Source organism: Pseudorasbora parva, chromosome 14 (genome assembly GCF_024679245.1).
Source record: "Pseudorasbora parva isolate DD20220531a chromosome 14, ASM2467924v1, whole genome shotgun sequence".
In the NCBI taxonomy this organism is placed as follows: Eukaryota; Metazoa; Chordata; class Actinopteri; order Cypriniformes; family Gobionidae; genus Pseudorasbora; species Pseudorasbora parva.
The window spans coordinates 17,989,540-18,015,425 of record NC_090185.1 but is presented as its reverse complement, the minus strand read 5'-3'; the positions used below and the strand labels follow the sequence as shown (position 1 = coordinate 18,015,425).

The 25,886-nt window shown below is 39.6% G+C and overlaps 1 protein-coding gene and 1 non-coding gene across 2 annotated transcripts in view; both read left to right on the top strand.

Moving 5' to 3' along the window:
* The window catches only part of LOC137039468 (glycophorin-C-like), a 54,546-nt gene extending 29,478 nt beyond the window's left edge, over window positions 1–25,068 (top strand). Inside the window, exons 3-5 of the mRNA XM_067414780.1 lie at window positions 13,445–13,489; window positions 22,840–23,007; window positions 23,158–25,068. Of these exons, the coding sequence (XP_067270881.1) occupies window positions 13,445–13,489; window positions 22,840–23,007; window positions 23,158–23,168 (224 nt within the window). The 3' untranslated portion in view covers window positions 23,169–25,068. The remainder of the gene's footprint in view (window positions 1–13,444; window positions 13,490–22,839; window positions 23,008–23,157) is intronic.
* On the top strand, window positions 21,763–21,837 carry trnaa-agc (transfer RNA alanine (anticodon AGC)). Its single transcript has one exon. It is a non-coding gene; the product is annotated as a tRNA-Ala (tRNA).
* Window positions 25,069–25,886: the final 818 nt, after the last annotated feature.

Here is a 25,886-nt window from a genome sequence, read left to right as displayed (position 1 = left end):
AATATGAAATGCATTCATTCAACCCATTCTCACTCCCAAGGCGTCAAAAACCGAAGCATGGTCAAGTGCCTTCCGCGTCACAATAAAGACGCTAAAGGTGCCCCAAGGCGTCATGTTTCGACGCGCTGGGTGTTCCATTCATTTCAGTGAGAACCCTTTGGCGTCATACACAGACGCGCTGGGTATTAGTAATGTTATCGCCATGGTGAAATTGTATTAGTTTATTATTTTGCCATTATGACATGTTGGAGTGTGTTTTTCAATTTAATCAGCAAGCATAATTTTATTTACATTTATTTTATTTACCCTATTTAGACATGCTTAACATGTAACCCAACCCCATCCCATCCCTAAACCTACCCATTTGTCTGAACATGATATAAAACACAGGATATAGCCTGACATATACGACTGCATACACAAGTTATTCAAAAAAGTTAAATAATCCAAGTTTTCCGAGGCCAAACGATTGATTTGTATGAAGAAAATCCCCAAAAGCGATCAGCATCTCCATCCGCCGAAGAACACATCAAATTTCAAATATTGGCGCCCGTTACGTGAGATTTCATAGTGAAATTGCATTGGCTCTCGTATGTCTTGTGACCAATTGCGTCATTACGTCAGCATTGATTGTAAAATGTCATTGGCTCTCGTGTGTCTTGTGACCGATTGCGTCATGCTCAGGAGTATTTTGAATTATTTGAATGAGTTATGAATGAGTTCGTTCACGGGGCAGCGGGATCATCATTTCAGCGATTAAAACATCAAGATCGACTCTGTTCTTCACATGAAGATATCGTATGACTTCAGAAGACTTGGAATGCAACATGAGTTAATACTTTTATACTGCTTTGGTCAGTTTTTGCAATAAATACCTGTGACTGTACATTTATTTGCCTGGTATGTGTTTTATATTGTTTAGATATGGGTAGGTTTAGGGTAGGAGTGGAGTTAGTTGCTCCAAAATATAAAAGTAGCCTATAAATATTAATAAAATCATGTCTGCTTTTATAAACGCAAATAATTAAATGCGTCTGTTTATGACGCCAAAGGTTTATCATTGTAATGAATGGAGCACCCAGCGCGTCGCAAAATGACGCCCAGGGGCACCTTTAGCGTCTTTATTGTGACGCGGAAGGCACTTGACCATGCTTCGGATTTTGACGCCTTGGGAGTGAGAACGGGTTGATTCATTAAATTGGTTTCAATTACACTTGGATTACAATGTACAATGGACATTCAATTTCATTTTTGACACATTTGTATTCTGCTATTTTAGTGCAAATAGCACCTGGTTAAACTGGATTATCAGTTCTTTGTGTCCTTAACCCTCCAAAGGCATTCGGCCTTATTAGTTTTTTTAAGTATGAAAATGAAACTTTGGATATGTGTTAAGGCTGTCAAAATAAATCTTAATAAAAAAATAAACTCAGGTCCATTTTGACCTGAAAGTAAACTGTGGCTTTACACATGAAATTATGCACATTTTTATTTATTTATTTGTGTTTTTTTTTTGTTTTTTTGTTTTTTACATCTATTAGTTTAAAATTCATTTAACACACACAATAATTCTGAAATCATTTTCACATTTCACTCTGCTACTGATTGCAGCATGAAAAGGAGAATTTTGAATAATTTTAGAATTTTTAATTAATAAAAAGGGGGTCAATTAAGTAATAGCATTGTAAAAACATAGTAGCAAGTTAGTGATCAGGTTTTAGTTGAAAATGTTTAAGTTATGGCTATTATATAATTATTTAGGGTCCAAACGGACCCAGAAATGAAAAAGATGTGTACAGTTTTATTAATGCATTTTGGGTTAAACACTGCATGCTAATTGCTTTTACTCTAAACTAAATAAAAATATTAAAAATATAAGCTCATAACAGATTTTTTTTAAGCATAAGAATTAACATTTTTATTAGGTCTTTTTTAAAGTTTACTTAAAAATTAAGATTGTATGTATATATTGAAGAAGTAAGGACATCTGACCTGAATCAGCTGAAAGAGCTGCAAATTACTTTCTGGAATTACTTGATTGTCATTGTAAATGCCTGTGCAATTTTTGTTTGTTTTTATCAGTTAAGAGATAATTGTGTAATTGTCGCAGATGTTCAACTTGTATTGAAACCCGGAACATTCTTTTAAATGCAGTGTGCGCACACATATACGATCTGACTCTTATGATCATATTGATTAAAATTCACTGTGTGCTCCTGATGGGTGATTGTTTACTTCCATTACCCTTGATGGCAATAACAGGAGGTTTCCCGACCCATGTGCCAGGAACCTCCCGCTAACATCACCTGCTTCCTATGACACTGTGGCCTGAGCTCATTAAGTAAAGTCAGAGAAGTGGTGATCTCACCGCATAAGCAGCCTTTGCTTTTAAATGACACAATTAGAAGCAAAAACTTTTGGCTTTCTGTACTTCCGGCTGACCTGCGGCATTGACTCGGTTTGCAGTTTTGGTATATTAGGTGGCTTCCGCTGACTGTAAACCGTTTGTTTACTGTAAAAACATCTATGGTTATTAGTTGTAATTATCCTCAGAAGAAACTTTCTTTGCAACTCAAACAACTAGCTAGTAAAAAAAACAAAACAAGGGAAAGTTCTTCAAGTAGTGCATTAGCAAGAAAACTAGTAAAGAAAAACAGCTCACTTTAGGTTTTTTTCCCAGCAGGTTTGGACTCCGTACGGGTCAGCGGTCCCAGTGCGGGATATTTTTATGTCAGAAACTCGGTGGCCGTGTGTTACTCAGCGCACGGCCACTGTCATTCTCATTTCTTACATCTATCAATTCCTACTTCACTTTATAAATAAGAAATATGTTTTTCTCATCTTTCCATTTCAACTCTTATGTAAGAAATGGAATAACCATAAATGGAAAGACAGCAAGGCTTAAAAGTCATTTGGAGCCATTTCCCCGCGAACGGGAAAAATGCATCAATAATACAACAAAGCCTTGAAAACGAATGCAACCAATTTCAGCGCAGAGGATTCGAATTCCGTAAATGTTTGGGCATTTTATATTGATGTGCTGTTAAAAACCAACTCGGGGGGTGGGGCGGGAGGTATCTAACGTCCCAGGAATAAAGCATAAGGATAAAATGGTGCATTGCACTCTGAAGGCCTGAGTTTGTAGACGTTTTTATTAGGATATGTGGGGTTTTTCATTAGTTATGTATTGTTTGGAAGAAAATACCTGCTAGCTTGTCAATAACATCTTTCAGTCATCACAAACTGGGCTCCACAACTGAATGATACAATCCCATGTTATTTGTTGTTAGACCTATTAAATGTTTGATAAACTATAATTTAATATATAAAAATGTTCCCTTATTCCCAATATGGCCTTACGTTTTGCTTGTTTTGTTTAGTTTTGCTTTGCTTCGCTTTTTTTTTTTTTTGCTTTTTTTTTTTTTTTTTTGCTTTTTTAAAATATTCTAATATTGTTTTTATTACATTTATTTGTTTTTCTATTTTGTTTATTTTAATATTATGAAATATTGTTCTTTTTATTATTATGTAAAATCTTAATCCATCCTTGAAGTTACTTTTGTTTGCCTCAATTAGTTTTGTTTGATTTGCTTTGATTTGCTTTGCTTTGTTTTTATTTTTGCTTTAGTTTGTCTCTCTGTTGTTTTTAAATATTATAATATAGTTTGTTATTATATTTATTTGTTTATAAATGATCTAATATTTTGATTATGTTTTATTATTATATAAAGTAATTATTATTATTTATATTATTATTATTATTATTATTATTATTATTATTATTATTATTATTATTATTATTATTATGAAAAATGTCCATCAATCCCTGAAGGAAGTTTTGTTTGCTGGTAAATATGTAGAAGCATCACTGATAGTCCAAAAAAAAAAAAACATTGATACTGTTTGCTACTTATTTGTGCAAAGTATTCAGCACAAACATTTGCATAAAAAACAAAAAACAAATACCAATTTAATTTTGGATAGAAAAGCAGGGTCACAAAAGGGGAGAGCTTTTATCCCCTAATTAAAAAGCAGCCCATTCCCACCAATAGGCTATACAATCAGAAAACTGTTTGCCGGCCGTCCACACAGAACCGCCTCTCAGCTCCATTAATCTGGCAAAATCCATCAGAGAGCGTTCATCAGGACCCAAGCGAGCCGTCTGTCAGCACGCCTGTCTTAAAGAGACAAGCGCTGTTTGGGCCTGACAAACAAAAGACATTATTTTGACAAATTGCCTGCAGATTAGAGCCCTCTTTGAAAGCAGGGGGCCCCCAGAGGTGCGCCGGGAGGGAAACTGCTGCAGGTGTTTGTTTGTTTGTTTGTTTGTTTGTTTGTTTGTTTGTTTGTTTGTTTGTGCTGAATGTGGGCCAGGGTTAGAGTGATGGAGCGACTGACAGAGCGAGGGGCCCCCGCTCTGTAGGGGACATGTAAAGATCAACAGCGGCCGTGTTTGTCACTCAGCATCAAAGAGAGGTTTCCAAAACAACTTAAGTTGACACTCGAATGAGAAACAATTCGTTTGTAAAGCCTCGCCTTGCTTTGATTTAAAGTCAGCATGGATTTATGCTTTTGTGTGCGATTATGAGTTTGTGTCTGTGTGTGTGTTTTAACAAAAAACACCCAAGCAGGTCTTGTTTCAGTTACTGAAGTACTGAAGTCAAGTAAAACACTTATCTACTCGCAAGAATCAGTCAAATATATATATATATATATATATATATATATATATATATATATATATATATATATATATATATATATATATATATATATATATATATCATTATTATTATTATTTATATTATTTATTTTTTGTGATTCTTGTTGAATTAATAAAATAATTTAATTTAGGTCTAATTTATAACCATCATATTTATTCTTGCATTTTTCATTTATTTTACAACTTAATAATAATGTTCTTGAATAATAATTATTATATTATATTATATTATATTATATTATATTATATTATATTATATTATATTATATTATATTATATTACATTATATTATATTCATGGATGGATTCATAAAATGTATTTATTAATTTAAAACCCTGTTACTCATTCTGGTACTTTTCATTTGTTTTTGTTTTTAGTTAAATAAAAAGATAATATTCTGCCAATATTTTTTGTTTTGTTTTGTGATGTAATAATTTTGTATTATATCATGTAATGTCATATTTCATGTCATATATCATGTAATATATCAATTATATCATATCAAATTTCATGTCATATATCATATCATATATCAGGGTATTCTCACAAAAATGCGTATAAATAGTACGAGTGTGCAATGTCGTGGAATGTATACGCCAAAACTCATTTTGGCGTGTCTATGGCACGCTGTTTTTCGCGTGCATATGATACGCATTTTATGGCGTATTATACATACGAACCCCCCACCCCACCACCCTAAACCTACCCAAGCGCGTGTCATATATACTCCATAAAGTGCGTATCATATGCACGCGAAAAACAGCGTATCATATGCACGCCAAAATGAGTTTTGGCGTATACATTCCACGACATTGCACACTCGTACTATTTATACGCATTTATGTGTGATCGGGTTGCATATATCATATAATATTTCTTATATAGCATATAAAATGTATCATATATCCTCATATCAATCATATCAATATCATATCACATCACATGTCATATCAATTATATAATAACATCATGATTAAAGGCCTGTTAACATGCCTGGCAAGAAAATAATATTTAGTAATTTATTCAGCTCACATAACCTCTTCCCAACTGAACACAGATGAGTTTTAACTAATTTAGCAGAACTGTAAACACCAAAGGAACAGGAACAATGCATAGGGTCTGTAATGCATCTCTGCTGTGAGAGAGAGAGCGTGTGTGTGATCTTGCATCCAACAGATGGACGTGTGTAAATGAGGCAGTGACTGATGAGATGTAGAGCTGCTGACGAGGGATTTAATGAGGCTTGGAATTGGGGTGGGTGGGTGGGGGGGTACAGAGAATAGAAAAGAAGAAGAAAAAAAGATAGGCCGATAAACTGAGGAAGAGAGGTGGACGGAGGTCAAAAGGAAGGATTCTGGAAAACATCTCACTTAGAATTGCATTTGGGCTCTTTATTCACACAATTAATCAGCTCGAGAGCTTTCTCATTCAATCACACACACACACACACACACACACACACACACACACACACACACACATAGGCTGTGTTCCAAAACCTAGTGCATTTGCTTGCCTACTGCATACTTAGGCAGCTGCCCTAGATCATTTGCAGCAACAAAGCTCTCAGAAGCTTTTGTTTTCAAAGAGAGCTGGCGATGGTGACATGAGCAACTGTGCCATGTCTCAAGAATTTTTTTTTATGAATTTGAACTTTGAACTACCAATTAAACAGCAACTACAAAAGGAGCTCCTGTAATATGTTTTCTGATAGAAGTAAAAGTTACTGTGCGATTTCCATATGATCCAGGCATGGACTCCACTAGACCCCTGAAGGTGTGGCACCAAGATGTTAGCAGCAGATCCTTTAAGTCCTGTGAGTAGCAAGGTGGGCCCTCTATGGATCGTACTGGTTTGTTCTGCACATCCCACAGATGCTCGATTGCATTGAGATCTGGGGAATTTGGAGGCCAAGTCAACACCTCAAACTCGTGCTCCTCAAACCATTACTTAAAATATTTTGCTTTGTGGCATCCTGCTGAAAGAGGCCACAGCCAACATACTGTTTCCATGAAAGGGTGAACATGGTCTGCAACAATGATTAGGTAGGTGATATGTGTGTCAAAGAAACATCCACATGGATGGCAGGAACCATGGTTTCCCAGCTGAATATTTCCCAAAGCATCAGACTACTGCCGCCAGCTTGCCTCCTTCCCATAGTGCATCCTGGAGCCATGCGTTCCCCAGGTAAGCAACGCACATACACCCGGCCATCCATGTGATGTAAAAGAAAACATGGTTCATCAGACCAGGCCACCTTCTTCCATTGCTCCATGGTCCAGTTCTGATGCTCACGTGCCCACTGTTGGTGCTTTTGGTGTGGACAGGGGTCAGCATGGGCACCCTGACTGGTCTGCGGCTATGCAGCCCCATACACAACAAACTGCGATGCCCCATACGTAAATGTAATATATGTACATATATGTCTCTATATCCGAGTAGTGATGTTATATATGTTTCATATAAGGCAATACATTATTAGCACATATATACATTCTCATGATATATGAAGATATAGGTTTATACCATGAAATATTATACTATGAAATACCCATAGAAGAATTATTATATATACATATATATAAATTATTTATATGATGACTTTTATATGGTACTGTATAATGCCATATATGTAAACCATATATTTCGAATTTATATATGTAAGTTTATTTAAACATAATATATGCAGACATTCAGTATGCTTGTATAGTATTTTATATGGATTTATATAGTGGTGTTTTAATCCTGGCATTTCATTCTAATTTAGTTTTGGTTCAGGCTTCGGACATTAAAAGCTCCATGTGTGTTTTTCTTCCCATTGTGAGTTTACACTTTGAGCATTTGCGTGGTCTCGTGTGAGCATCTAGTTTTGCTTGGGCAGTATACACTCTTTTGTCCATGTGTTTAGGGTTGTTTGTTTAGCATGCGGCTTGTGGCGTGTACTTTCATGTTTTGTTCTGTGTAGCATGTAACGGTTACCCTGGTACATGGGTGACACTTTTCATCCTGTCCTCTAGAGGGCAACAAAGGGAGGAAGTGGTTTTAAGGTTACAAGTAGCATAGAGGAGAGGCATGGCAATGGAGCATGGGTGTAAATGCCTGGAATCACATTGTGTTTGAGAGTTAAGTGAATTGTACATTCTAATGCTTTACAATCTTATTCAAATGCATATTTTGATGTACCCATAAAAATGTTAATACATAGTGTTTGGAAGTTTGCAGAGAAACTTGCAGAGGACTCTGTTATGGGGCTTGAGTGCACTGATACCTACTTCTTACCTGTGTTGGATTGTGCCAGTGCCTAATCTAGGATTTAGGATTGTATATCTTCATTGCCTGCTGGGACTGGGACTTCTACAACACTCATATAAGAGACTTACATTGCAGACTATATATCATCTTCCCTCTACGGCATTTTGAATGGTTTGGTACTGTTTTTTGTTTGTGTATCACTAGTATTTTTCTGTATCACTAGTAGTTTTGTGTATCACTAGTATTGTGGGTTTGGAATTGATTTACTGTTTATTTGTTTACTTATAGTGTTGAGCTTTGATATTCACAATACTGTCTTGGATTTCCATCCATGTGCTAATTGCTACTATGTTATCTAATTCAGTGGTTAAATAGCTACAAATTATTTTCACTCCCTCATTGAGAATCTTACAGTTAGTTTGAGCAAAAGTGAATTCCCGTTTTTTTTTTTTAGGCTTTCTTGTTGTATAATAAACTAAGGCGAGCCAGTTACAAGCATGAAGGGGTTTGTTTGTTTCGATTGTTTATTTTGAAGTCTAATAAAAAAAAGCCCTTTAACCTCTGCACCCTTGAGTCCTTCATCTCTTGCCTCACCTGACAATAAGTAACATTATAAATATTTTAAATGTCATTTGTTTTATACATAGTATATATTTTAAGACTCTACGACATTTGACAGTGATAGTGATTTGTCACATATATAATGTAAACATATATGATATGTGGACTAAAGATATATGTCAATATTTGGAATATCTGATGCTGTGCATATATGTGCATTTATGTTTTTACTCTATATGAGCATATTAGGATATTTCACATATGAAACCTATATGTCAAAATATGTTATATAAACATATATAATATATGGGATATATTGACATATAAATGTATCCCATATATTATATAAATGTATCCCATATATATAATATATGGGATACATTTATATGTCAATATATGTAATTGTTCCAATTTCTAATATGTTTCATATGTTTTTACTTTATATATCACATATATCGCATATATTGATATTTCATATATACACATATATTACATTTCCGTATGGGAATGTCTATTCTGACACCTTTCTGTCAGAACCAGCATTAACTTCTTGAGCAATTTGAGCTACAGTCTGTTTGATCAGACCGCATGGGCCCAATGAGCCTTGGCCACCCTGTCGCTGGTTCACCACTGTTCTTTTTTGGACCACTTTTGATCGACTTTAAACTCCTAACCACTGCAGATCACTCAAACTCGCCTTAAGCTTGCCCATTTTTCCCGCTTCTAACACATCAACTAGGGCTAAGTCCGAAATCGGCCCCTATACCCTCTGATAGGGCATTATTTGAAGGGACAGCCATTTGTAGTGGTGTCCGAAACCATAGTGGACATTATTGAGTGCACTCATTCAATCCCACATTGCACCGCAATAACGAGTGTACAGCCAATGTACAAACAATGGCTGTCCGAATGAACTCACTTGTTTTCATTTAATTTCCTCCTTCAAGTGAACTATATTAATGGACTAACGTAGGGAATAGTAGATGAGGATTTCAGATTTAGCCAAAATGTTCACTTGCTGCCTAACATATCCCACCCACTAACAGGTGCCATGGTGAAGAGATAAAACCATTTAAAAAAAAAAAAAAAATTTGCATTCTGAATTTTTTTATTTGTATGTTTGTTTGTTTGTTTGTTTTTTGATTGGAAATAATACTAGAGAGCCCTTATTAGGGGGCATAATGAAAAATGCAACCAAATTTTTTTTTAACGTTAATTACAATTAATTATTTATGACAAAGACATTATTATATGTTCAGGGTATTTTATTTTTTGGGATTTTCTTTTGTACTAAATTAACATTACATTGACAGGTACCTACCTTTTAGAACAGCTTTTGCATCATGAGTGTGTCTGTGATGTCTAGAAATGCTTCCTACGCTGTTATCTCACTAGGTTTTGGAACAGAGCCAGTATCTCTCCTCTTCAATTCAAGGTGCTTCATTATCATGATGTCCTCTCCTAGCCGCCCCCTTCTCTCTCTTATTGACGCTTGTTGTTAAATGGCTCTGAGTGGGCAGTGCATTTTAAGCTCTGATTAATGGAGCAGTAATGATAGGCTAACACCTAGATGTAGCAGGTAATTAAGCATTAATGAGCTGTGCAAAACCGCTCAGACACACAGAGACTCTGTCAGACGTAACCACACATCACCGCCAAGGGCTTTAATTGCTTGAAAGTTGCTCCTCCATTGCTCAGGAGACTTAATTGAGATCTCATTGATGGTTCATTCATGAAACTTGTCTCGGATGCTTAATAAAGGTGCGTCCGCATTAGCAAAACTTCTGCAGAATTTTGTGAACAAAAAGGGTCTCTTGTCAATAGTGTAGAAATGTATGACGCACTGCTGAGTCACTATTAGTCAGTGTGGTATAACCAACTTATCGTGTATCGGTAAGTTTGTAACAGCACATTGACTAACACTCTGCATTAGAATTTTTTTTGTTTTTTAATGCTAAATTCCAAATCTCTTGCCTTCAGGATTTCGCCTGCAAAAATTCACTGAAAATAGTAAAAGACCTGTTCACACCAGCATCATTGATGCTAGTTTTGAAAATGTATCTAATTCTATGAGAATAGCAAAGTCTACAACTGTAATAATAAAATATAGCTGCTATAGCAGCAGTTTGATCAAACAATCTTCAAAGCTAATTGCCTTTTGCTTTAAACAGCATGCCACATATAAAACAGTTTGCTTAATTTTACAAAGACTTAATTTTTGGAAGGCAGAACTGCAGCTATTGCCTCTAAATGACAGAACATTACACATATTTTTTTATAAAGTTGTCCCACATGGGTCAGCTATCTCTAGGTCAGGTGCCTGTTGCTCCTCTTGTGCCACTAGACAGTCATGTTGCCGAAGTTCCATAGTTCAAGAAAGAATCAACTTATTCTCAGAAAAAATAACTACTGTCTATTAACTACTATATCTACTAATAACTACTATAATTACTGTCTAAAACAGAAGCAAATTTACAATGATCCAATTAGCATGCTAAGCTAACTAACATAAAGACAAACATAGGCAAGAGAGTCAACTTCAGAGATTTCTCAGGAATAGTAGTGGATATCATGAATCTATTCAGTCATTTCTGTTGACTCGCTCCAAAGATCATCTGAGCCGATTTTGGACAAAATTGGTCAAAATTTGTATTTTCATTTGCTTCAATATGGTAGAGTCACATGTTTGGAAAATGACAAATGAGACATCATCGGAATCGGCATAATCTAAGGAGCATAATGACATAAAAAAAATATAATTTTGAACTTTGTTTTTAATAGTTATACGTTTTTGCAAAACATATTTCTGGAATACTAAGTGGCGCTGTGTTAAAACTTCTCAGGTAGGTTCAGGACATAATTTCCATCATCCCTGCCCAATTTCGTGAAGATGTGAAATATTTTAAAGTACAGTATATTGCAATTTGTGACAAAAAAAATGTTGCCAAAATTTAAAATGGCGGTCACATGGTTTGTCCGATTCTGGCAAAAGTATCCACGGATTCTTCATGACACAAGGAATCCATAGACACCAAGATTCTGACAGGTTTCATATCTCATGACCTGTGGGTGGCGCTGTTCCCAAATTTGGCATGGTCCCACAGATCGTGGTTTCGAAGAAGCGTACCAATTTTCATTTTGATTGATCAAAATTTGGCCGAGACACAGTCTCTGAACCAATTTCGGGTCGCCAAGTTTGTTACAACATTTTTTTTTTTTTTCAGAGGATTCTGTTAAGTAATTTCTTTGCAGCTCGGTCCAATCATCTCTGCCAAGTTTGAGTTGGTGAAAAAACTGAATACTGTACTTTTCAAAAGGGCCATTGCTGTAATGGGTCAGATGTGATCATGATGAAAGTTTCATTTTTCTATATCAAATAGTTCAAAAGTTATAGCCATTTCAATTATGTGTGTTTTTTTTATTTTTTTATCTGGGGGTGGCACTGTAAAGCTGGTCCTAGAGACTCCAAATTTGGTCCAATTACTATTGATGAACATATATACAATTGTGCCAAATTTTATAATTTTCCTATGTTCCGTTGATAGGGCTACCATTGACTGCCATTTGGGAGAAGAAAAATAAGAAAGCTGAATATTATTGTTTGTGAATTGTATTGTGAATATAATATATTACTCAACCAGAAAGTTGGTCTTGAAAAAATATAAATGTTGGAGCTAATTTTGAGATCTTTGACTGGTATCTCAGCTAATCTGACCACAGTTTGACACATTATTGAGATTTGTGTTCTGAAACTCTAGGAGAACACTTTTGGAAGCAAGATTCTTAAACTTCTCCACACTTTCTCCAATTAGTGTCACTGCTGTCTCACAGAAACCATTAGAGATATTTAAAGATCGGTTCTTCTCAAACCATACGACAGGTTGACCAACATTTCAAATTCCAAAAAGTCAAAGCACCAGATTTGACGTCTTGCTGTTGATCATATTTCGTTCCTTTTTTGTATATGCTTATATGCAAATAATTACAGAAATTTCTTTCCTTCACAAAGCTATTGTATGACTTCTGAAACCACAATAAACTCATGGAGCGAACTTTTCGTCTTCGGATGAGACGTAAAACCGAGGTCCCGACTCTCTGTGGTTGTTAAAAATCCCAGGATGTCCTTCGATAAAGAGTAGGGGTGTAACCCCGGCATCCTGGCCAAATTTGCCCGCCCATTGGTCTCCTAATAATCCCCATATAATGATTAGCTTAATCACTCTGTCTCCTCTCCTCCAATCAGCTGGTGTGCGGTGGGCGTTCTGGCGCAATATGGCTGCCGTCGCATCATCCAGGTGGATGCTGCACATTGGTGGTGGTTGAGGAGATTCCCCATTCTATGCAAAGCGCTTTGGGTGCCTAGAAAAGCGCAATATAAATGTAACAAATCAATTTTCAATCCATCTTAAGTGATGACACAGAGGAACATAAACCAGATGTAAACAAGAAAATGCAACATTGTAACAAATCTCTGTCCCTGTTTTGGAACAAAACAAACTATCTACAAATCTAAAAAAATCCCTTAGACTGTAGCACACAAGTGGTATGGACCTCTTTTGAAACTCATATGGCTTTGGAATGACATGAGGGTAAGTAAATGATGCATTTTGGTTGAACTATCTCTTTAGAGAGCTCACATTCACATTTTGTGTCCTTTGGGAAGCCCTGCAATAAGAAAATGCGGCATTCTGCGAGTGGAGAGCATATGTTTGCACTCGAATTCAGATCATCTTCATTGCCCAAATGATCCTTTTCATGGTGCTTCCTCTCCAAGATCTGTGCTCCCTCCATTAAGATTGTTTTCAAGTGCAGCTTCTGAGACATTCTTGAAAAACACAAAGTTCTTGGAGTCAACCATTGAATCAATGCAATAAAAAAAATACATTGAATGTTTTGGTTTTGTTTCAGATGTGGCTCCCATTGCCGACCAATCAGAGCAACTCATTCTGTTGGGTAAGAATGCAATCATATCAAAAGATGATCCATTCATCTACAACTTTTTGAATCATACAAGGCCACACTGATAATATAAGCATCCCAATGGATATTTAAGGCTGTATTATTGAGTAAATTTGCTTTATATGTTATTCAACCTCACGTTTTACTCACAGCCACGCACACTTTCCACATTCCAATCAATTAAAGCCCCGCCCTCTCTGAAGAAAACAGTTTTTTCCATACACTCTTAAGCCCTTTAGGATGGTAATTGTTTCTCATGGGGTCATAAGGTATTTTCATCATTGACAGGGGCTAGTCAGTGATTTTATTGCAGTCCGAATACAGAATGTCAGTGTTTTTCTCCCACCACCCCTGCAAAAATCCCCTGCCAAATTACCTATTGTTTTTTTGGCAAAAACCAAGGTTGTGTGATAATTAATTGCTGTCCAAATCCACATCTCTTTTTTTCAAGTTTTCAAGAAGAGATATCTTCAAAATTCACTATTTATATCCTTTTTGACCTCTGCAGAGCACCATACAGTTGTGCTTCGCTGTAATTTAGATGTATTTTAAAGATCTAGACTTTTATTACTGATATGCTAGCAAGTATTTACAAAGTAAATATATTTCATCACTGCTCAATAAATAAGAAAAGCACGTAAACATTTGAAATGGGCCGTTATCACGGCAGCAATTATATATGGTAAAATAATCAAGCAGCATGATGTTTACTTCATGTAAATAAGAGGCTGTATAAACTTATTTCCATGTGGAATAAAATGGCATTTATTATTTACAGCTTACAAGAATAATTTGGCTGTTCATTTACACGACAATGTTATTTTGGGGGCCTGAAAATAATTATTTTTGTATACGCAAATGTTCATGCGTATTATGTGTTCTGTCTTTTAGTGTTGCTTTATAAAGTGACACTGCCATCTACTGGCCTGGCATGAATAATACAATGTTTTTTGTCAATTTCGCGTATCCATGTGAACAGGGATTGTTTTGACAAAGTTGTCATGTGTACACGGAAAAAAAATTACGCAAAGGAAAAACATTTCCATTTTTAGTACATTGTTGTTGTGTAACACCCTTAAAAAGAAAGATTCTTTACTGCATTAAAGTTTCCATGAAAAACCATTAGCATCCACGGAAGCTTTCCATGCCACAAAAGGTTCTTTAGTCGATAAAGGTTCTTTAGATTTAAAAAGATATATATTTTAAGAACTGTTTTCTGAAAGATTCTTTTGGCAATCCAAAATGGTTTTTCTATGGCAGGGATGTCCAAAATCTGTCCTGGAGGGCCACTTTCCTGCAGAGTTTAGTTTCTTGCTTCAACACAACTGTTTGAAGGCTATGTTCACACTGTCAGTCCAAATCCGATTATTTGTGTATTAGATTGGAATCTGATCAAAAACAGTTGACTGTCCCCATTGTGTATCACAACTGTTCAAATTAATTGTATGTGTCCCATGCCAGTGTAAAGTTGTTTTTAGTCTTGCGCGTCCTGTGAGTATAAAACGTTGTAACAAAGTTCGATAATATGAGGAAGGAAGAGGACACGGGGGTCGGCTGGACGGTTGATGCTGTTTATTTATTCTCATTCAATGGCAAAACACACTCAGTAGTGTATAGTTTCTCTTTCTCAAAGCAACAACGATCACTTCCGGGTCGGCACTTCCGGGTTCCGGTTTCTCAGTCTCTGGGGTTTGGGCATCAACCGTCCGTCTCTCTCTCTCCCTGGTCTCCGGTTCCACCGAGGTTTTATACCCTCTCCGCGCTCATTACTGGAACAAGAGACAGGTGTTATTAATCTGCGTCCAACCCACTCACTTACCGCTCGTCCCGCGGCTCTCTCTCCCGCTGCAGACCTCGCTGAACCACGCCCCCCTTGCCACATACCCCCACCGCCCGACTCAGGCATCTGAGCACCCGGCCTGTGGACCACCTTGAATTTAAACGGCTGAAGAGCTAGATACCAACGGGTGATCCGCGCGTTGGTATCCTTCATGCGGTGGAGCCATTGGAGAGGAGCGTGGTCCGAACAGAGGGTGAACTCCCGCCCCAGGAGGTAGTAGCGGAGGGTGAGAACGGCCCACCTGATGGCCAGACACTCCTTCTCTATGGTGCTGTACTTAGCTTCCCTCTTGGAGAGCTTACGGCTAATGTACAGCACCGGCCGCTCTCCCCCCTCCACCTCCTGGGCCAGGACTGCGCCCAGCCCCCTGTCCGACGCGTCAGTCTGCAACAAGAAAGGGAGAGAAAAGTCAGGGGAGTGTAAAAGCGGCCCGCCACATAGAGCAGCCTTCACTCGGGTAAAAGCCTGTTGACACGGCTCCGTCCACTGGACCGCATCTGGTAGCCCCTTTCTAGTCAGGTCAGTCAAAGGGCTGGTGAGGTCCGAATAATTTGGTATGAACCGTCTATAATATCCCGCCAGCCCCAAGAACTGCCTAACCTCCTTTTTGGTCTTGGGTCTCGGACAGGTTGCAATTGCTGCGGTCTTATCAATTTGGGGACGCACCTGTCCATGACCCAAGTGGAAGCCCAGATACCTTACTTCCACCCGCCCAATCGCACACTTCTTCGGGTTGGCCGTAAGCCCCGCTCCCCTCAGCGACCTCAAGACCGCCCTGACATGCTGCATATGCCGCTGCCAATCGTGACTGTAAATCACGATATCATCCAGATAGGCAGCAGCATATGCGGCATGGGAACGCAAAATCCTGTCCATGAGGCGCTGAAAGGTAGCGGGCGCCCCGAACAACCCGAAAGGAAGCGTGACAAATTGGTGTAATCCAAACGGCGTGGTGAAAGCTGTCTTTTCTTTGGACAATGGAGACAAGGGGATCTGCCAATAGCCCTTTGTTAAGTCCAGTGTCGAATAAAATCGAGCCGTGCCCAACCGATCAAGCAACTCGTCAACCCGCGGCATTGGATATGCGTCGAATTTCGACACAGCGTTCACCTTGCGGTAGTCCACACAGAACCTGACGGAGCCGTCTGTTTTGGGGACCAAAACTATCGGGCTCGCCCAGTCACTGTTGGACTCCTCGATTACTCCCATGTCGAGCATTGCGCCTAATTCTTCCTGAACTACCTTTTTCTTGTGTTCAGGCAAACGATACGGCCGGCTGCGAACTACCACGCCCGGCTCGGTCTCGATATGGTGCTGAATCAAGTCGGTACGTCCCGGTAGGGGCGAGAACACGTCTGCGAACTCCGCCTGTAATTTTGATAAATCAGTGAGTTGGAACGGTGAGAGGTGATCTCCCCCAGGGGCCAGCGCGACTGATTGTGCTTTAATGCTCGCCTCTGGCCCGAGATCATCCTCTCCCCCGATCACCGTTGCCAACAACACTGATTCCACCTCATTCCATTTTTTAAGCAGGTTGAGGTGGTATATTTGACGTGCCCCGTTCCTATCGGATCGAATCACTTCATAATCGAGCTCTCCTACTTGTCGTGCGACCTCAAACGGCCCCTGCCACTTTGACATTAATTTCGAGCTCGACGTAGGGAGTAGAATGAGCACTTTCTCTCCCGGTGTGAATTTGCGTAGCTTCGTACCCCTGTTATATGTCCGGCTCTGGCGGTCCTGGGCTTGCAACAAATTCTCCCTCGATAGCCGCCCCAAGGTGTGGAGTTTTGTTCGCAAGTCCAGCACATACTGAATTTCGTTCTTGGCCAAAGAAGGTCCCTCCTCCCAAGTTTCTCGTAGGACGTCCAGCACCCCCCGGGGCTGTCGTCCGTAGAGAAGCTCAAAGGGGGAAAACCCCGTGGAGGCTTGCGGGACCTCCCGCACCACAAATAAGAGGGGTTCTAACCACCGATCCCAATTTTTGGCGTCTTCCTGTACGAATTTACGGATCATGGATTTAAGAGTGCGATTAAACCGTTCGACCAAGCCGTCTGTTTGTGGGTGATAGACGCTTGTTCGGATGGATTTAATGCCCAATAATCCGTACAATTCGCTTAACGTGCGTGACATAAACGCCGTGCCTTGATCAGTGAGGATTTCCTTCGGAATCCCCACTCGGGAGATTAAACGAAACAGTGCGTCCGCAACACTCTTCGCCGAGATGTTGCGGAGAGCCACTGCTTCCGGATAACGTGTTGCGTAGTCCACGATAACTAACGCAAAACGATGTCCGCGTGCGGATCGCTCTAATGGCCCGATGAGGTCCATCGCAATTCTCTCGAAGGGGACCTGCATTAATGGAAGGGGGCGCAATGGCGCTTTTGGGGCGGCCAGCGGGTTCACCAACTGACATTCCGGACAAGACGCGCACCACCTGCGCACATTGTCATGAATGCCTGGCCAAAAAAATCGGGTCATTAAGCGATTCAGCGTGGCCGCCTGTCCCAGGTGGCCCGCCATCGGATTAGAGTGAGCCGCCTGGAAAAGCATTTCCCGGCGGTTCTTTGGTACTAACAACTGGGTTGTATCTAACTTTGTCTGAGTGTCTTGGGTCACTCGATACAACCGATCCTTTATTATGGCAAAATATGGATAGGAGACAGGCAAGGCAGGTTGGAGAGACTGTCCGTCGATCGATCGGACCTGCTGGAAAGCGTTCTTAAGGGTTTCATCCTGTGACTGCTCCAGAGGAAAGTCATCGCGGTCCGAGAGAATTAGTCTCTCGATCCCGCTCGGTTCCTCTGGAGTTGTCCCCGAGGGTCCCGGTTCAGTCTCCCCAAGCTGTACTCGCACCGCCCCCTTCTTCGCCTTTTTCTCCCAAGCGGCATCCGCGCACAACGATCCCAATAAAGCCGTAAAGGCGGGCCAATTTGTCCCCAGAATTAGCGGATGCCGGAGGTGTGGACTAACCGCCACCTCTATATTATGCTTTTGCCCCCGAAACTGTATCGTGACTGGGACAACCGGATATTCCACCACATCCCCGTGCACACACCTCACCTTAACCATGCGGCTTGTATCCAATGCCCCAGGCTGCATCAGGCTTTGATGGATCGAGGTTTGGTTACATCTTGAATCCACCAAGGCCTGATATGTACCCCCCTTGATACTTACAGGAATTTTGTACTCTCCTGCTTGATCGGGGGTGGTCCGCTGGACGTCCGGGATCCGGATCATTGTCCCGATGTCCATCATCGGACATCGGTCCACAAAATGATCCGGATCACCGCACCGCCAGCAGGCCAGCCCAGGCCTACCCGCCGCCCCTGCGGCGGGGAGTGGGTTGGAGAATGAGCGCGGGGAGGGCGTGGAACCAGAGCCATTGTCACCCCCCACCCCCAGCAGCCCCGCCTTTCTTTGGGAGCCGAACGATGAACTGCTCCAGTACCACCAGATCGACGATGTGGTCCACGTCGCTTCCGCCGGCCAGGAGCCATCTGCGGCATGAGTCCCGGAGCTGTTGGGCCATCGCGAAGGGTCGGCCAGCCTCTCCCCACTCCAGGGAGCGGAACCTCTGCCGGTGTTGCTCCGGGGAGCGGCCGACCCGCTGAAGGATGGCCTTCTTCAGGTCATCGTACTCAAGGAGGTTCGCCACCGGTAGCTGTTGTGCAGCCGCCTGGGCTTCTCCTGTCAGCAGTGGTATCAGGCGCACCGGCCACTGTGCCCGGGGCCACCCGCAGGCCTCCGCGGCCTTCTGAAAGAGGTCAATAAAGGCCTCCGGGTCATCTTGTGGCCCCATTTTGTGCAGGGGCACGTGGACCGGTGCGCTGGCCAGCCCGGCGGCCACGGTGCGAACCTCCCGGTCGATCCAGCTCCAGAACTTCTCGCGGTCCTCTTGCTGACCTCGGACAATGGCCTCGAAGCGGCGCTCCTGGTCTGCCCGAAGGTCCAGCATGGCTTGATGTTGGTCCTGATGGAGGACCGCGAGGGATGTGATAATGTCCGCAAATGGCGAGGCGGAGGGCGTCTGCATGGCGGCGGCGCTGTCCTACTTCCTTCCCGGGTTTCGGCACCAGTGTAACAAAGTTCGATAATATGAGGAAGGAAGAGGACAAGGGGGTCGGCTGGACGGTTGATGCTGTTATCATTTAATTTATTCTCATTCAATGGCAAAACACACTCAGTAGTGTATAGTTTCTCTTTCTCAAAGCAACAACGATCACTTCCGGGTCGGCACTTCCGGGTTCCGGTTTCTCAGTCTCTGGGGTTTGGGCATCAACCGTCCGTCTCTCTCTCTCCCTGGTCTCTGGTTCCACCGAGGTTTTATACCCTCTCCGCGCTCATTACTGGAACATGAGACAGGTGTTATTAATCTGCGTCCAACCCACTCACTTACCGCTCGTCCCGCGGCTCTCTCTTCCGCTGCAGACCTCGCTGAACCACGCCCCCCTTGCCACAAACGTAGTTCTCTTTTATGGCTTATTGCACTTATACTTTCAAAGGTTATGTCAAAAACGCAAAAAGTTCACATAAACACAGTCGGATATGTCTGTGAACATAAACAGCAAGTAAAGACACCACATGCGTATATATTAGATCTGTGTATTAAAGGTGCACTATGTAGTATTTTTACAGCAAAATATCCAAAAACCGCCAGGCCACTGTTATATATTTTGTTCAGTTGAGTTCTTACAATATCCTAAATGTTTCCAACTATTTGTAAATTGTGAGACAATTGCTATTTTAACCAAGGATCCGGACATCTGAGGGCGTCACCTGTCAATTGCGTCATCTCTGCGTTACCCTCGATTTCCGGTTTTATTCTGCAGAAAAGCTTTAATCTTAGCAGTGTGAACAAGTGTCACAGCAGCCGCTGAGCGAACGCACATAACGTCATAACATAATTTTAAAACAATTAAATGTATCTAATATGATAAACAGAGCTGCGTTACCTCATACTCATGACCGGAAAAGCAGAAATGGCGCCGGCAACAGAGTCCCATCATAATAAAAGTCCCGCTGCTCGCGAGCCGTGTGTTGCGCTTCAACCGCTCCAGCGGCCTCGCTCAGCTCCCTCAACATTCCGCCCTGCTCTGCTTCATACTAAAGTAGTGTTAGTGTATTTGCGATTCTACCGGTTTTTCTACCGGAGTCCTATCCCGATTCTTTTCCACCAGCTGTGAGGCGAAAACCACATGTCCCAAGATTCTGCGTTCAAACTAGGCGTCATCAAGCTACGACTTTGTTTTGAATAGGCGACCTCTAGCGGACAGAAAAGTAACATAGTGTAGATTTAAAGTAACGGCAGCGTAATATACAGTACCCACTGCTATATATGCTGTTAATATGAACAATATTAACAGCAAACAAAACAACAAACGACAAACGAAAAACACAAAATCACTCTGCTTTTGATTGAATAACTTTTTAGCTTTAATAAGAATACATTTCTTACTTGAATGCTGCTGTTTTATGCTCTGGCGAGGAGCTAAACATCACTGTGGGTGGGGTCTATGCTTATAGGGCAGAGTTCGCCACCACTCATGGGTGGGGCCTAAGCATTTGTTATTCACATATGCTAGAATCTGTAAACGCGTAACCGCGTAGAGGTTAATTTTGCATAATAGGTCCCCTTTACAGCCGCTTGCGGCTAAAAAATAACTATCATTCTAAAATGTTTAATAACTTTTAAACCGCTAATCCAATCCGCATGCTGTAAACTGCATCGTAAAGAAGAGAACCTCCATAGGTATAACAATCGATTCTCGCGATTGATCATTAATATGCTCCGTAGTCAGCGTGGATGCGTCATCAAAATACGCAGCATTGATTTGTCAAGGAAGCATACTTGGGTTGTTCCCCTGAACCAAACAGAAATTATTATTTTTATCATTAGTCCCACCCCCAGTGCCCAGATTCGTTGAAACTGTCATCAACTCAACCAATAAACACAGTGTTTGGTCTTTTCAAGCACCAATCACATGTTTCTCTGAAAAATTTATGTGAAAGTGGGTGTAAATTGAAACCCACTGAAACCAAATGTAACCAAACAGAAATAGAGAATCTTCAGTATATTTACAGAAAAATATATTACAGAAAAAGTCAGTATATTTCTCTATTTGTATGTAGGTTGTGCTTTACGCCGTTTTCACTCAGTATATTTTCCTCAATTTGTGTTTGAGAAGATTATTTGCGGAGAGGTTGAAATGTCTGTTTATGAAAATAGCCGCCCAAATGTAAATATAGCCTCAGTATATTTTATTACACGGTTTGTTGTCACAACTTGTTGTATTGTTTGCATTTGTTTCTCATGTTCAAATTATAATATATTTCTCTGAAGAAAAATGTTTGTTTCAGTGTTGTTACAATCTTTCTATTTACTTTACTCTTTGAAATTTTTTAAGACACATTGTCAGTAAATAAAGCTTTCCTGTAGCTCAACCAGTAGAGCGTGGCGCTAGCAACGCCAAGGTCATGGGTTCGATTCCCAGGGAAAGCAAGAACTGATAATAATGTATAATGTGTACCTTGAATGCAATGTAAGTCGCTTTGGATAAAAGCGTCTGCCAAATGCATAAATGTAAATGTAAATAAAATACACCTGCTTTCACCTTTAAAAACCTAGAAACGCCTAGAATAATGTTATAATAAATTGCTGAGGGATTATTACATGTAGAACAAATTTCATCTGGAAGTGTAAAATAACGAAGTCTAACTTTCTAAAGAAAAAAATCCAAACTTCATGAAGTTCTGTTTGAGTTCACAGTAAAAAATGCAAATTTTTGCTGCCATTTTTCTTGAAATTATATTAATTTAATCCATTCTCAGAATAAATAAATGTAAAATTGGGGCATCAAAAGAGCTAGATGGAAATTTCAGGTTCTCCTGTTAAACAATATATATGCACTTGATGCTAACTGCTAGATTGGGTGAGAAAAACAAAGAAAAGTAGAGGCACATCAGGCGCCGCAAAAATGTTCTAGTTCTTTAAGGGTTAAAGCACCACTCTGTTACATTGTCATTTTCTGCTCATCCGGCATTTTGCAAGAACACAGCCTCGTTTCTGCAGTGACTTTCGGCATGTTTCCTACAACAACTTCTGACATTTACATTTTACGTGCCATGAGAATGTCACATAATCCACGCAAAATCCAATCAGAGCAGTCAGACTGAAGCAGATTCCCAGACATGCGATTTCAAATCACATATGAATGTGACTCGAAATGGATTTGTAAAAATCGCATTTGATGTGATTTTCTGCCATTCACACTTGCTAAATCGTATTCGGACTGACATCCGTTCACATAGCCAAAGTTTCTAGTATGCCTGAGACCTTTGTTTGCTGGTTCAGGTGTGTTTAATAAGGGTTGGAACTAAACTTTGCAGGAGAGTGACCTTCCAGGAGCATCGCTGTGAGAGAAAAAAAAAACTTTATTTTTGAGAGTAGTATATTATCAACTTGATTTCATTCTGTTCTTTTTGTGATTGCTCCAACACCCAGGAGTCTCTGTAATAGCGGTTGTCGTGATGATACTGCTAATGATGATTGTGGTTCTCCGCTACCTTGCCCATCAGAAAGGTACATATTACACCAATGAGGAGGCCTTAGCATTTAAGAGCAACCCTGAGGTGCAGGATGCCCTAGAAAGTCCGGAAGATCCAGACGAAGGTAAGAGCCAACTTCCACTATTTTCCTTCTTTGGATTCAGAACTGAAAAGTAACCTGCTTAAAAACTCCTACTTAAAAACGTAATAATAACTTTGTACCAAGTGACGACAGTCGTACTTCTCATAATAGTGTCGAAAATCTGTTTTACAGAGGAGCCTTAGTATCTTCTGGCGGGAAGCCTTTTGGGACGTTTCCTGTGTGAAATGTATCACTGCGAGCGACAGAAGGATCTGTCGTGGCTCCTCTTCCTTTTCACTCCAATCACATATGCCTTTCCGACAGATGTCCTTTTCTGATGACTACACTCAGCCATTCCAAAACTAAAATAGAACTCCATATGCATAAAGACTTGTGTGTTAATTATTTTACTCTCTGTGTTACAGAAAACTATAGTTTTTATACTGATAAAATTTCCCCTATTAATTAACACACTCATGTCTCCATTTATCTCCATAATCGTTCACATGAACATATACTATGAAGTTCTTTTGGTAATATTAAATGTATATTTCATAGAAGTTTTGCCAATTAGTGACTGGTTGGCGTGTATCTTTTGATAGAAACTCATTTAGGTTGTCAATATCTTTTCTGTCATTATCAACTCATTATCCAGAAGGTTGTCAAAAGCTCCTGGATAATGAGTTGTCAAAAGGTTGACATCTTTTATGCCAGTTCTTTTGAAACATCTGTAGTCACTCGTGGAAAACGATTGGAAGAGCCTTCGGCAGGTGTCCATGAGTTTACTGGAATATTTCACTCAATGAATTTTACTGATCCCCATGTCTTTCAAAACGTGTGTTTTTGTTGAACCCAATATTAGACATTTAGGAGAATGTTCACACTGCTTTGATCCATATAACAGAGAATAAAGCTCTAAAAATGACAATAAATTGTGTAAATTATGACTAAATACACTACTGTTCAAAAGTTTGGGGTCAGTAATTTACTTTTATTCAGCACTGGTGCATTATATTGACCAAAAGTGACAGTGAAGGCATAATGTTAAAACAGTTACAAAAGATTTATATTTGAGATAAATGTGTTCTTTCGAACTTGTTCTTGAAGAAAAAAGGTATCACGTTCCACACAAAAAAGCAGCACAACTGTTTTAAAAAAAATTGTTACATTTAAATTGACCCTAAACATGTGTGTGTGTGTGTGTGTGTGTGTGTGTGTGTGCGTGCGTGCGTGCGTGCGTGCGTGCGTGCGTGCGTGCGTGCGTGCGTGTGTGTGTGGGTGGGCATGTTTGTTTTTGTGAAATGTGGGGACATTCCATACACTGTAAAAAATTTAGAAAAAAAATGAGTTCATTCAAATCAAAATTTTGAGTTAATACAATGAACATTTTTTGAGATCCGACAACCTTTATTAAAAGATTATTAAAAGATTTTGTAAGCATATTGGGTAATTGTGTGTGTTTTATTTCTGATGACGCAGTGAAACATGCCAAATAGTGCTATTGTCATGATTTATGACATTTTTTATGTGGTTCAGATAAAATAATATTTTGAGTTTATATTTATTAAACAAATTTCCTTCATTGTATCAACTCAAATTTTTAATTTCAATAAACTCAAAATTTTAAGGCAACCAGGTTACTTACTTTTTAAGTTAGACCAACAAAAAACAACAACAAAAATTTAGTGTAGACGTAATGGTTTTTATACCATACAAACCGTATTCTTTATCCCCTTACACTGCCCCTGCCCCGAAACATTCTACATTTGTACTTTTTTTATTTTTTTTATTTTTACTCGATTGTTTTTGTACTACATTGTAAAGCGGCCTTGGGTTCCTGAAAGGTGCTATAAAAAATAAACATATTATTATTTATTATTACTCATCTTGTATGATTTATAAGCATTTTGAAAAGTGGGGACATGGCCAATGTTCTCATATTTCACCCTCTCCTTGTAATACCTGTGTCATACCCCTGTCATTATACACATTTGTGTCCTCATATTTCACAAGTATGTGTGTGTGTGTGTGTGTGTGTGTGTGTGTGTGTGTGTGTGTGTGTGTGTGTGTGTGTGTGTGTGTGTGTGTGTGTGTGTGTGTGTGTGTGTGTGTGTGTGTGTGTGTGTGTGTGTGTGTGTGTGTGTGCGTGCGTGCGTGTGTGCGTGTGTCGGGAACATGTTTGGTCATTTAGCATGCTTTACAAGCAATAAATCATGCTAAATTATGTTTTTTTTTTCTTATAAATGTAAGAATGCAGAAAGTTTTCTGTGATGGTAGAGTTCAAACATCAAACATGATGTGTGTGAAGTTCATTATATTTCAATGGATTTGTGTTTGTGTGTATTTTATGCATTTTTTATATGAACCAAAGAACATTTTTGTTGTATTATTTGAGGTTTGTCTGTTGTTTGTTAATCTAATTAAGCTATGTTTGGCTTCAATTATGAATAAAATGAGTAATACAGAAAATATAAAGGATATTTTAATCCTTAAAAGTTTTGCATGTAAGCAGATATAAATAGACACTTAACATTCGTGTGAGCTCAAAACCAAACTAATAATAAGAGCCATTTTTTAACCTTTGATTTTCAGAGCACTAATTTTATATAGACTTTCTTAATTTACAGAAATACAGAAGGTTCAGGATCTAAGAAGAATCCAATTAAATAAAACTTATATTGCTTCATTTTGAATCCAGCTTGATATTTATACAATCTGAACCACCTGCAATATCTGTTTGACCTATATGTGTTATGGATACAGTAGCACTATGCTAGAGCTCCAAAAATACATATATGAGAGACGCAGCTAATGCTAATGTAAACAGTGTGTGGCGGTCCACGTAGGAAACAAAAAGACAAACAAACAAAGACAGCAGTTGTAGAGTTTCAAAAATAGCCGACTAGGCAAATCAAAAGCTA